Source organism: Cylas formicarius, unplaced genomic scaffold (genome assembly GCF_029955315.1).
Source record: "Cylas formicarius isolate icCylForm1 unplaced genomic scaffold, icCylForm1.1 PGA_scaffold_7__23_contigs__length_41026272, whole genome shotgun sequence".
In the NCBI taxonomy this organism is placed as follows: Eukaryota; Metazoa; Arthropoda; class Insecta; order Coleoptera; family Brentidae; genus Cylas; species Cylas formicarius.
In genome coordinates, this window is record NW_026844352.1 from 10181990 (window position 1) to 10193974 (window position 11985).

An 11985-nucleotide genomic window follows, 5' to 3' on the forward strand; every position below is an offset into this window, starting at 1 on the left:
ATTGGAAAATTCCAGGCAACGTGGAAGAACGAGGCTTACAACATTGTTTGAATTATATACCGGGTGTGTAGTTTATGGGCACAAAATCTAAAAGATCCTAAAAATTTCCGTTTTTGTGGGTAAATTGTTGGGGATAAATGGAAAACTCTTACTGATGCGACAACTGGATTTGAAGAGTATTATCCACTGTGACGAGAGTTTCAGGTTTTGTCTATCATACAGGGTGCCCGAGATATTTGCAAAAATATCATTGCAAATCACTATTAAAGCTTGCCGTAACTTTGAACTTTAGTGAGACGTTGAAGACAGTTTATACAATAAAATTAGCTCGATTTTGCGAAAGTTTCACTGTGGTCCGCAGGAGTGAGATAAAAAAACAATGCGTCCCTCTAGACGTGATGTGGCTTCTTTTTGAAATACAAAGCTGTTTCGCGCTAAGCACAATTTTTTGAAACTAATCTTGTTTTGTGTTCGCTATACCGGATGTCGTGAAAAAATATATTTCAATGATTACTCCGAAACCTTAATTAATGTATCCAAAAGTAAAATCATTTTCTTTAGGCGTGGCGGTCTAAATCCTCCCGAGGGGAGCTCTTTCCTAAGTAAGAATCCTGTTGAAGTAGTTTTTTGAAGTGGCTTGTTCACTCCGTGTACTCCGAGTCACTCTATATACACTCTATTCGTTCGGGTATTGCTGTTTGACATAAGTAGAGTGATTCCGTTTGCGTTCGATTATACGGGGTGCTATGAACGGAGTTCGCTCCAAAGGTTCTACACCCCAATGGATTTCAGGAGCAAGCATGCCCAAACGTGTCAAAATGGCAAATATTTGCTAGGCGGTTTCGGTTTCGTTTAGAAATTGAATTGATTTTTTTCAATATCTATGTTGGATACTAAAAATAAAAAACTTTGAAGAAGCTCATCAGGTACAACTAATATATATTTTTAGATATATCAATCATATCTGTTCTTTAAACTGTTTATTATGGGCACCTAACTGCTGCAAAGTTTTCAGTTTTTTCAGTTACATTGACTTCTTCATTGTCCTCGTCGTTCAGATACTTTTTTTATAAAACTAAACAGAGGCGCCAATAAAATTATTTTCCATTACTAATAAAAATATATGATAAAAGTAAACTCACAAAAAACTAGTTCTGCCCTTTAAGTACAAAAACAATAACAAACGAAAACAGCTGTATGACGTTCTTCTCCAAAAGTACAGGACCGTTCGAGTATAAAAGTTTATAAAAGACCATAAATGAACGAATGATAAAGGTCGAAATAAAACTAAAATGGTATGATGTAGTGGTTATTGCTGTACGTGCAACGTCAATTGATGACAGAGTTGCACTAAAAGATGAACCAATACGGCTCGGCATAAATTTTAGATGAAATAGGAAATCGAATAAAATTATCCTCTTGGGAGAGTTTAATGCCCCAAAGAACTAAGAAATCCCCAAATATACATGGATACAACAAACACGCCAACTAAAATCCATCATACTTAGTAAACAAAAAATCATGCTCAGAAAATGGGCTACTGAAGGAGATCAAAAAATGAATGAAAATTATTACATCCATTATGGACTCAGTTGAAGCCTAAAAAGATGCTAAACTGGGTGATACCTCAAAAGAGAAAAAGAGGAAGACCGATCAAGACCTAGAAGCAGGGTATTGCAATTGCAAGGCAGCACGGAGTTCTCCAAGTGGGAGATTGGGAGGACAGAAGGACTGGGACTGAAAATATCACATTCACTTACTAAATAACCGCGGTAAATCATCTCGGTTCTAATTATTGGTACTCCCTCGTAGTTATTAGGAATAATTTAGGCGCTTGACCTTGGTCGTGATCTTTTTTAATGCGGAGAGCGACCGACGACTAAAATTTTTGTTTTATCTATTGTGGTCTATGTAGTATCAATCGAGATAACGGACAAATGAACTAACGCGATATTTTAGTGCCGAAAATTTGATCTAGGTGAATGATGAAATCCAAAATTTGTTTCCTGCTTTTCGGCATCTTCGCGAACGTCTGCACCGCATACAACATTCTAGTGATAATGGGTCACCCCGGGAACAGCCACTTGAGAGTTTTCGTGCCGTTCTTTAAAGAACTGGGAGAGAGGGGTCACCACTTGACGGTAATAAGTTACGCGGCAATCAAAGGGAAAAACATAAGGGCCGTTCAATTAGCTGAAGGGCTAAAAGAGGTGATGCCGTTAAACGAAATAACGGGCGCAAGGAGTGAAAAGTATTTCGGGGCGCATCTGCTTTACAGCTTTTCAAAGAGCTACGAAGAAGGACTGAAGAGTAGAGCGTTTCAAGATTTTTTAAAGGAGAATAACAGCTACGATGTCGTTTTGGCAGAAATGTTCAATTCTAATGCGTTTTACGGGCTGGCGAAGAGGTTTGACGCTCCTCTCGTAGGTAAGGTAAACTATTGTCATGGAGACACTTATTGGAAAATGGGCAGTAAAAACCAATTAAACCCGCATTGCAAATTGTCGCGACAAAAATATTAATCTTTTAAAAGCAACTTTGCTTATTCAATGTGCGTCTCGCAACTGCTTGCGTTTGTATAATTTAATTAATAAATTCATTTCAATATTCATTTAATAGCCTTTCAAAATAGCTATAGATTTTTTATATTCTAAATAAAACTTAGGCTATCGTCAAACTTGGATAAATAACTTTACTTTATTTTCCGAGCGCAGTAAAAGGTTTTGGAATTATCTTAGACACCAAACTGTCTTTTGATTCTTATATTGGGTTCTATTGTAATTTAGGAGCGAGAGCTCTAAAAACCCAAAATAAATATTTATTTCTTTTAACAGCATCGTGATATTGATTCTTGAATATTTTTCTACAGTTTGTACCCCTTGTTATGACAAATATATTATTCAAATTTTAGGGGTAAATAATATATTAACCGCTTGTTTTTTCGTTTTACTAGACATAGGTACTTTGTTAGCTATGGCCACAATATGAACTATTATAAAATAGAGGCACTACGATGTCGTACGAAATATGTGGATACAGTTTTTCCATAAAAGTATATTTGTGCCAATGCGCCATAAATATAAATCGTTTTACCATAAGTACGGACAGAAATATTTTATCAAGGACATATATATGTAATTACTTGTATAAACATATATGATTAAAATCATTGGCAAGAAAAAAACGAAATCTCATTTTCTGACAATTTTGACGGTCTGCTGTTCACGAAATATGAGTGCCGAATGATGATAAGGATGTACATAGTGTTTCGATTAAATTTCGTAGTTTATGTAACTCAGGAAAGATTTAAATATAGAAAATTCCGTAAATGTAGACTTTGTTTCACTTAAATTCATGCTTACTCCGATGTTAATAGATTATTTCTATTCTTTAAAAGTATAAAATACTTCTAACATGCCGTGTTTCATTTTTTGAGAAGTATCTTACATACAGGCATTAGTACGTTAGGTTATAGTTTTCGTGCTAATTTTGTAAATAAAAACGACATGCTAGCAAAGAAAATGATTGTTCTGTACCCTATACTCCTCCCACCCCCCAACGCCACTCACCATGTATGCCACTAAATAATGCTCTTACTTTACATATTTTTCCTTCCTTGTATAATTTTTTGTTATAGTTGCGTTTCTTTTATTTTCATTTGCGTTTCGTTTATTGTACACTAATTAATAAATTAAAATTTATACAACACTTTTTAAAATTTTAATTGGTAGTAAGAAAATATTCTAATTAAATAAATTAGGTATTGATAATTAAACAAATTTACATTCAATGTTCTGCTCTTCACCCATCGCAAACTCGCTGTCTCAAATGTCGCACAAGTAGCAAACGCATAAACAGAATATTTCATAAACCTCCAAAACTGAAATGCGGAGGATTAAACTCCAGAGAACGCGCTGAACAGGTGCCCTTTGTCCCTGGCAAGTAAACCGATTAAGGATTTTTTTCAATTATATAAAGGGCTCACATGTGTATTAACATAGAAAGGCGGAACATGTAATTTAAATTTGTTAAATTATTATTAAAATACCTAATTTATAAGACTTTTATTATTTTGTTATTAAAATAAAATAAGCATGCTAATTTTTTTTACTGAATTCTGAAATCCTGTACACTTCGCCAAGGATGGAAATAAGAGAAGATAAATATTGTATTACACCATAAGTCTCTTAAACTTTTGTTCCGTCCCGTTTGCCTAACTAACCAAAACTAAATTTTCTCTCCGTACATTTTTTCTTACATATTTTTTCAAACAATTTTCGTAATGTTTAGCCACTTCTTTGACTTGTAGGTCTTTCCAGTTGCGCAATGCTACCCTGGCACGCGCAATGGTTCGGCTCCTCAGACAACCCTTCCTACATTCCCGTATTATTCATGGATTATCCCGTGCGCATGTCCTTTGCCGAGAGGGTCGAGAATACTGTTATGCTTCTAATGAACAAATGGTGGTGGTATTCCCTAATGGAAACTCCGGGAAAAATTTTATCCCAAAAATATATTGGCGAAGAAACACCTGATCTTTACACCACCAGTCTTTTTCTGGTGAACAGTCATCATACATTGCACGGTGCGAGACCTTTGACGCCGTCTATAGTGGAAGTAGGCGGTATCCACATTGAAAAGGCGAAGAAATTACCTGAGGTTAGTAACTAAATGCTAAGAATTAAATTCACTTTATAACGTTTTAAAACAGTTCCTAATTGGCGGCCTTGCTATGTGGATCTGAATCTTGCTTGGCAATTGGTCAATGAGATCATTATTTCAAATATTTTGCAATAAATCTATAGCGATTGCAAACCAGGAGATTAAAAATTTGAAAATGGATTTTGGATAAGTCTCGACAATCTGCATCTGTTGAGCACCTTTCGGAAACGTCCATTTTATTTTTCAGAATGTATTACAATATAATTCGTAAAAACGTAGCATTATTTTCCAGACGTCATTCTTGTCGTGTACTGAGGAATAGAAAATGTTAGGTCTTTTAAATAAGCTTTGAATGGTCAAGAGATTTGGTTATGGATTCCTTCAAAATGTTATTGGACTTGTTTATAACTACAATATTAATGTCGTTTCTGTCATCCTACGTTTCAGCAGTATCTAACTGGCCTGCAAATTTCTGGTCAGCATAGAGGCCCTTATATCATCTATGTTCTCCTGGGTCGACCTCTTTTCTGTCTTTGTCGTTAATTTAATTTAAATTAATATTTCCTATTGTCTTACTTGGTCTTAGGGGTCTTATCTTTCTGCTTAATAACTAAATAGGTGAGTAAAATTTTATTCTATTATCCATAGAACTTCATTTGACTTTTTTCTTGCACCTGACGTTGGCAAGCACTTTGGAGAACGCGGTTCTGTCTTTGACCAGCTTTAAAAGCTCTCCTGCAGCCTGAACACCAGTCCAATCGCGAATCTACTGGGAGTCATAAAATTTGTTTTCTGCCTATCCCTCGTAGACCATCTGTCCATGATAATCCTTAGAAGAAAATACTTCTCGCCAAGCATCATGTTCCTCAGGTACGCCATCTTTCTGCATTTACCTGTCAAGATGAGCTCTCGGCCCGATCGCGTTCGTCTCAGAACTTCATCATTAAAATCTACTCCTGCAGTCCAGTTACATACACAAGAACAATATAAACGAAGCATTTACTCTTTAGTTGTAGGAGATAAAACTGCCCTTCGATAGTTCTACCATGCTGAATTCTTTTCTTTTACCTCCTTTTCAATGCATTCATCTGTGCTAAATATTGGTATAAACTAGTTAGATCTAATAGTACCCTGATCTAGCAGTAAATTAGATTTGTGACGTGAGCCCTTTGATTTGTTGCTCTGCCGATAATTTTCTACCAATTTTAAATCTGCATGTCACGCCACCATAACTGCTCTAATATATCTGCCTTTGTTTCCATTGTCTGAACTTGATAGCCACAATTCAATTATGGCTATACTGTTATAATGCTTATATGCAGATTTCTGACCAGACACTTTTCATGTCGGTAATATTTTTAAGCTTTAGGTTATCTATCAAACCAATATTCATTTTATTCTCCTTCCTTATACTGTGTTCTATGCGGTTTCTAATTATTTCACTTCAAAATCTTAAGACAGAGTTGGTTACGCTTAGTTCTCTTTCAACTGAACACTGTTTTTTATCACCCTTTTTATGAAGGTTTGTAATATAGGCCGTTTTCTATGAGGTAATTCCTCGCCTCTCATGATGTTATAAAAAAGCCCGAAGTTCAAATTTATTTGCATACATTTGCTCAATTCATCTTCTTTTCGTCTTAACTCCAGCCGAAGTGTATCCACATTGCTACTGTTTTATAAGAATAACCTTACTACTTGAAATTTAGAACTTGGAAAGGTGGATTGAAGAATCTGGCGACGGCGTAATCTACTTCAGTCTCGGGTCTATGATCAAAAGCAATACTCTCGCGGAGGAAACGCGAAAAATCTTTGCCAACGTATTTTCCAGACTGCCCCAGAGAGTGCTCTGGAAGTGGGAGAACGACTCTATGCCGGAGAAACCGAAAAACGTAATGGTGCAGAAATGGTTGCCACAACGAGACGTATTGTGTAAGTTTGGCAATACCGCTTTATTAAATTTAGGAGCGTGTTTTTGCCAGGTAATTCAGTTCGTTTCGTGTTATGATTTCTGAAAACATGTCTGAATAAATATTAAACCTACCGCTTTTAAATATGCAAAATCTTCAGTAATTCAGGTTTCTAAAATGTTAAACTGAGGTGGCTGTTACTTGATGAAAATCCATTTATCAAAATAAATAAGAACTAAAACTTCAGATTTTCACGAAATTATATATTATGACATGACAATTGTTTCGACAACACCGTGTCTTTATCAAATGTTAACATTTGATTTTTTCTAAAATGTTTACTAAGAAGTTAGGATTTTGTTAGTGAAAATGGATTCACTCATATTTGAAAATATTTGTCTTATGATATTAGAATTTTTTAATTCTTTTGGATTGGCTTAATCTAGATCATAAAGAAACAAAACAAATTAAAACAAAATGACAAATAGTGAGATTGAGTGTTCAGATGATACCTTTACAATTCTAAAGAATTCGTAGCACGAAGCGACACTATATAAAAGTGAGTTAAAAAATACGCCCTTGATAAACTATTAGCTTAGACCGAGTTTAGATGTCAACGTGGCTAAAACATCAAATACCGATGGTTTTAGTTTTCCTATTTTTCCAAAAAGTGAGTTGGATTCTATTTTGGAAAATTTTGGTAAATCGCAATTGATCTTCATTTTAGTATATATCTTTTCTTTACCACTGAACCGGGTTAGTCAATAGGCGCGCAAAGGCCATATATCTCAGCAATTATTAGATTAGAATTTATGAAATTTAGTGTACAGGTGTTTCTAACTAGGCAACGCTGCCATATTATCTCATTTTAAATAAAACAGGGAATGTTTTTATTTTATTTTTGGATTGCTATTAAAATTCTTTAATATTAAGTATGTACCCTTTTTTTTGCAGGAATGAGAAAAACGCGATTAATTAATAATTTAATCAATAAACTAGAATTTTATGCAAAACATAATCAGTAATTTTAACGAATTTGTTATAGCATATTATGCAACAAGTTTGGTAGATGGAATTTGAGCCACGAGTTTGTTTGGCACGAGCGAAGCCCGTGCTTCATAAACGAATGAAGAGTTTACCAAACGTGTTCCATACTACAATTTTTCGCGACTGTTAGTTTTTAGGTACATTTATGCAAAACAACCCTAATACACATTCACAGAATTTGCAAACATCAAAACCCAAGCCGTGAGGTAACATCTCCGAAAACATCCGATTGCTCCCAAATCCGCGAGGTAATATTCCGAAAATGTGCGAAGTGGCTAGGGTCCGTTGGAAACGAAACGACTGACGTGGTAAAATTACACTTTCCGCATGCTAGATCAGTGGATAATTGGGTATTTTACAGAAGTGAGTAGAAAAACTTAAATAATAATATAAACTATTTAAAAATAAAGAAAAAAGGGACTTATTTTAATAAAGGTCGGTAAATTCCGGTACGATGTTTTGGGGAGCCTTTTGGGTTCTAGCTTGAATTTCGGCTCTTATCCGCTCTTCGAAGTCTACAGATTTGGAAACATTTGATTCAGGTACTGTTTTACATTTTTTGTACAATGGGGGGGTATCACGTTTTGTTGAAAATCAACTTTGCGTCCTTAAAAGGATATAATATTTTCACTTGTGAGAAAACTGTTATTTAAGTTTACCAATTCGTTAGTTATGCCGATCACAAATAAAATTATAGTTTATTGATTAGTACTGGTTTGTTATAAATTACTAATTAATTATTTTCGTTTTTTATCATTTCTGTGAAAACGGTGAAAACGGAATAAAAGCTTGCCCTTTCGATATAAACAAGAACGTTTGATATCTTACGAAAAAAAAACAAATTTCGCAAAGTCGCCTGCATCACCATTGCATCCAACTTAATTAGAAACCCCCGTATACTAAATCTCATAAATTTAAGTCTAATAACTCCTGAGATATTAATTAATTAATTTTTTGACTCACCTTCTATAATTATAACCGATTGACGACATCAAACTGATCATTTTGATACGTACTTTCGTTAGTCGCACTCAAAATAAAGGACAAAAATAAACAATAAATATAATTCAGACAGATAGTCAGAACAGAGAAGCATCACTTTGTCTCGTTAGAAAGTAAACATATTGCCATTCGGAAGAGCCAATTATATTTTATGTTTGAGAGAACTTTGTTGCTCTTTTTTGTTCTTCGCTATCCTTGGCGTCGCGTATATTAGATGTGATCCCGTAAGTAATTGGAAAAACGGTAAGTAAACTTCAGTCAAACAAAGAACTCGCAACTCGCCTGGCTGAAACCGTCGACAAACATATGGCTTCCGTTCCAAATTGAAAGAATAATAGGCTTTGAGAGTGATTGAATGCAACAATTTTTCATTTTCTATCTACATTATTTTTCTGAGCTGCGTAAGGCATCGTCTTCGTCTGATAATTTTCTTTCTATGCGCAGGTCATCCGAACGTTAAGGCCTTCATAGGCCACGGTGGACTGCTGGGAACTACAGAGGCTATCCACTGCGGGGTACCCCTGATTATAATGCCTCAATTCGGAGACCAACATCTCAATGCCAAAGCGGTTGAATCTCAGGGCGTTGGTGTTATTTTGCAGCTTCACGACACGAATGAAGAAAAACTTTCGAATGCCATTAACAAAGTCTTGAGTCCCGAGTAAGTTAATCTTACGATGTAGTATTGATCATTCAGCACGCTGTTTTATTTTCTCAGAATCTCCCGTCAAACGAAAGCGTTATCAGAAAGATTCAAGGACCGTCCACAGTCACCTATCGACACAGCAATATATTGGGTGGAACATGTGACAAGACATAAAGGCGGGTACCACATGAGATCCGCCGCCATTGATCTGCCGTTTTACCAGTACTTTTTATTTGACGTTGTCGCGTTCTTAGCCGTTTTAATCTTGACGTTCGTTTACATTGTTTATTTAAGCTTAAAATTTTTTCTTAGTTTTCGTCCTAAAACCAATGTTAAACAAAAAAGCTCCTAGAACCAACGCGATGTATAGCAAAACGTTACAAAATTATTTATTTTAATTATTATTTGACTGGAGACAACCGGCATTAGCTTATAATTGTGATAACTGAGCCGTACCAAATGATAATTAAGCATTAAAAAGCAAAATATAATTTAATAAGTGATGCTGAATCTATATTCTATTCGGTTTAAATCGGATTCAAAAACGTATATTTTTTAACCACAACCGAGCATCTCATTGTCAAAGTGAAAATCACGATACCTATCAAACAAGCTGACATTGCCAAATTATCGGAACATGTTTACGTCAAAAATATTTATACAATACTAATCAACAATAACATTCAGTTGTGTGGTTATCTCTCTAGGTGAGCCTTGTTTACAATTGCAATTAGTTTGTAACGACAGCACGAATCCTAGATGGTTATTAATTAGGTCAGACGGCAACCGACCTGTATAAATATAAAAAGGTTCTTAATTACTGTAATTTGATGATTTTTAAATTTAGATTTAACAAAGGTGGTCCACTCAAATCCAATTCATCATTTAGTAGTAAATAATAAATAAATAACTTTAGGTTATGACTATTAGATACAATATGTGAAATATCAAAATTGTATGAATTGTCTAATTATAATCCAAACATACATTTTATGTTCGTTAATGGTTCTCTTGAATGTTCTACTTCAAAACTGATGACTCCGCATTTTTGAGTTATTTGTGATTTAGCTTTAGGCGCTTTAAATGTTTTTCTATGGTGTTTTCAGTTTTAAAAGCAATCCTAAGGTCACATTAAGGAATATAGGGTGAAGGACGTTCTAAGTTACTTGGAAACATTTTTTAGTTATCGTATTATTCAAAGTTATTTAGTTTAGAATATGTAATTATTTTTCTTTTTAAGCAGTCGGTGGATAAAAGAATGAATAGCGGCCATTTTGTGTGGGTAAGGCTGATTTCACTTATATGTTGCTGTGTTCGTATGTGATGTAACTAATTTTACAAAGAAATTTCCACAGGCTTACTCTAATACTATCTACAAAACTTCTGAATTCCTCCTGGATTCTACTCTATACTCTACTACTTCTATATTGTTCGAAGGGGACAGGCATGAACACTGTCCGGATAACTGATTAGTAGAATGTGAGCCAGTTTCAATTAAGCTCTGAAGAAGCCAACAGGATGATTGGACAACCGTCAGTAAGTTTGACTGTTAAATCCAACAGGCTTGTTAACAGGATTATGGAACTAATTGATATTATTGAAAAAGATCTATAGTGGTCTTTCAATATTTTCTAAGTTGTTCATGAAAATTTCTGCAAATAGTGGACGGTTTCCCATAATAATTATTCCTCTTTTAGGGATACAAAATTAATCCTCAAATTTTAAAGAATTTTGCTCTAAACAAACTATTTAATATCTATTGAACAATGTTTCATGGTGGGGTTAGTTTGTTTCTGAGTAACCCATTATGTTTATTACATGGGAAATAGAGGGCGCATTCTAATGTCTTTAACTTTGTTGACTAATGCCAAATAATTTTTGATCACAAATTTAGGTTTGAAGGCAGTGTGTACTACTACAATCATAACTGCAATTACTGTAATCAATAAACTGTCAATATTTAATATTACTTTATATAAAACTTCTGGTGTCCTCGTGCGTCGGTTTTTGTTAAGTCAAACTAGCTGAGGTTTCGTCAAACATCCTGTTGGCTTCTTCAGAGCTTGACTGAAACTGGCTGGCATTTTACTCTGTACCTGCTTGAGGGGAGCCGAGCTAAATGAGGGGCATAAACACCGTCTCGGATGACTGATTCCCATATTGGTGACACGTAGAGACCTGAGTCGCAGTTAAGATTGTTAGGTTGCTTATAGATTTCTATAGACTATCTGATTTTTCGTTGGTAGATATATATAATCTAGTCCCTTTCCACCCGTAGGGTGTAAGGGTGACATTTCTGCATGCAATTTAGCTATCGATAAAAAGTTTCCAGTCTTTTCCGTTTAGTGCCAAGTTTTTAGCTTCTATCCATGTTCGTCCCCTTTTTTTGCAAAATCTTTCCCAATGTGCTGTCCCGCGTTTCTCTGGGTCTTCCTCTTTTCCGTTTTCCCTGCATTTTACTCTGCCAAACTCTTTTAACCGGTACAGTGCTGCCCAATCTCTGTAAATGGCCCCACCAGCCAAGTTGTTTCTTTTCAATGAATTCTTGTATGGATTCCACCTTTAACTCTTCTCTTATAAGTGCATTTCTAATTTTGTCCCTTCTGGTTATTCCTTTCACTCTCCTCAAGTATTTCATCTCTGCTGCTCCAATTTTGCTCTTGTCCCTATCTGACAATATCCAAGATTCGGAGCCATATGTAAGGATCGGTCTGTAAATTG

The 11985-nt window shown here is 35.1% G+C and overlaps 1 protein-coding gene across 1 annotated transcript; it reads left to right on the plus strand.

The window, feature by feature from the left end:
- Positions 1 to 1872: 1872 nt before the first annotated feature.
- LOC132704665 (UDP-glycosyltransferase UGT5-like) lies at positions 1873 to 9907 on the plus strand. The gene is made up of 5 exons (XM_060674824.1): positions 1873 to 2427; positions 4310 to 4659; positions 6369 to 6591; positions 9063 to 9279; positions 9337 to 9907. Exons 1-5 carry the CDS (start codon positions 1983 to 1985, stop codon positions 9614 to 9616), a joined length of 1515 nt encoding a protein of 504 aa, XP_060530807.1. The 5' UTR covers positions 1873 to 1982; the 3' UTR covers positions 9617 to 9907.
- Positions 9908 to 11985: the final 2078 nt, after the last annotated feature.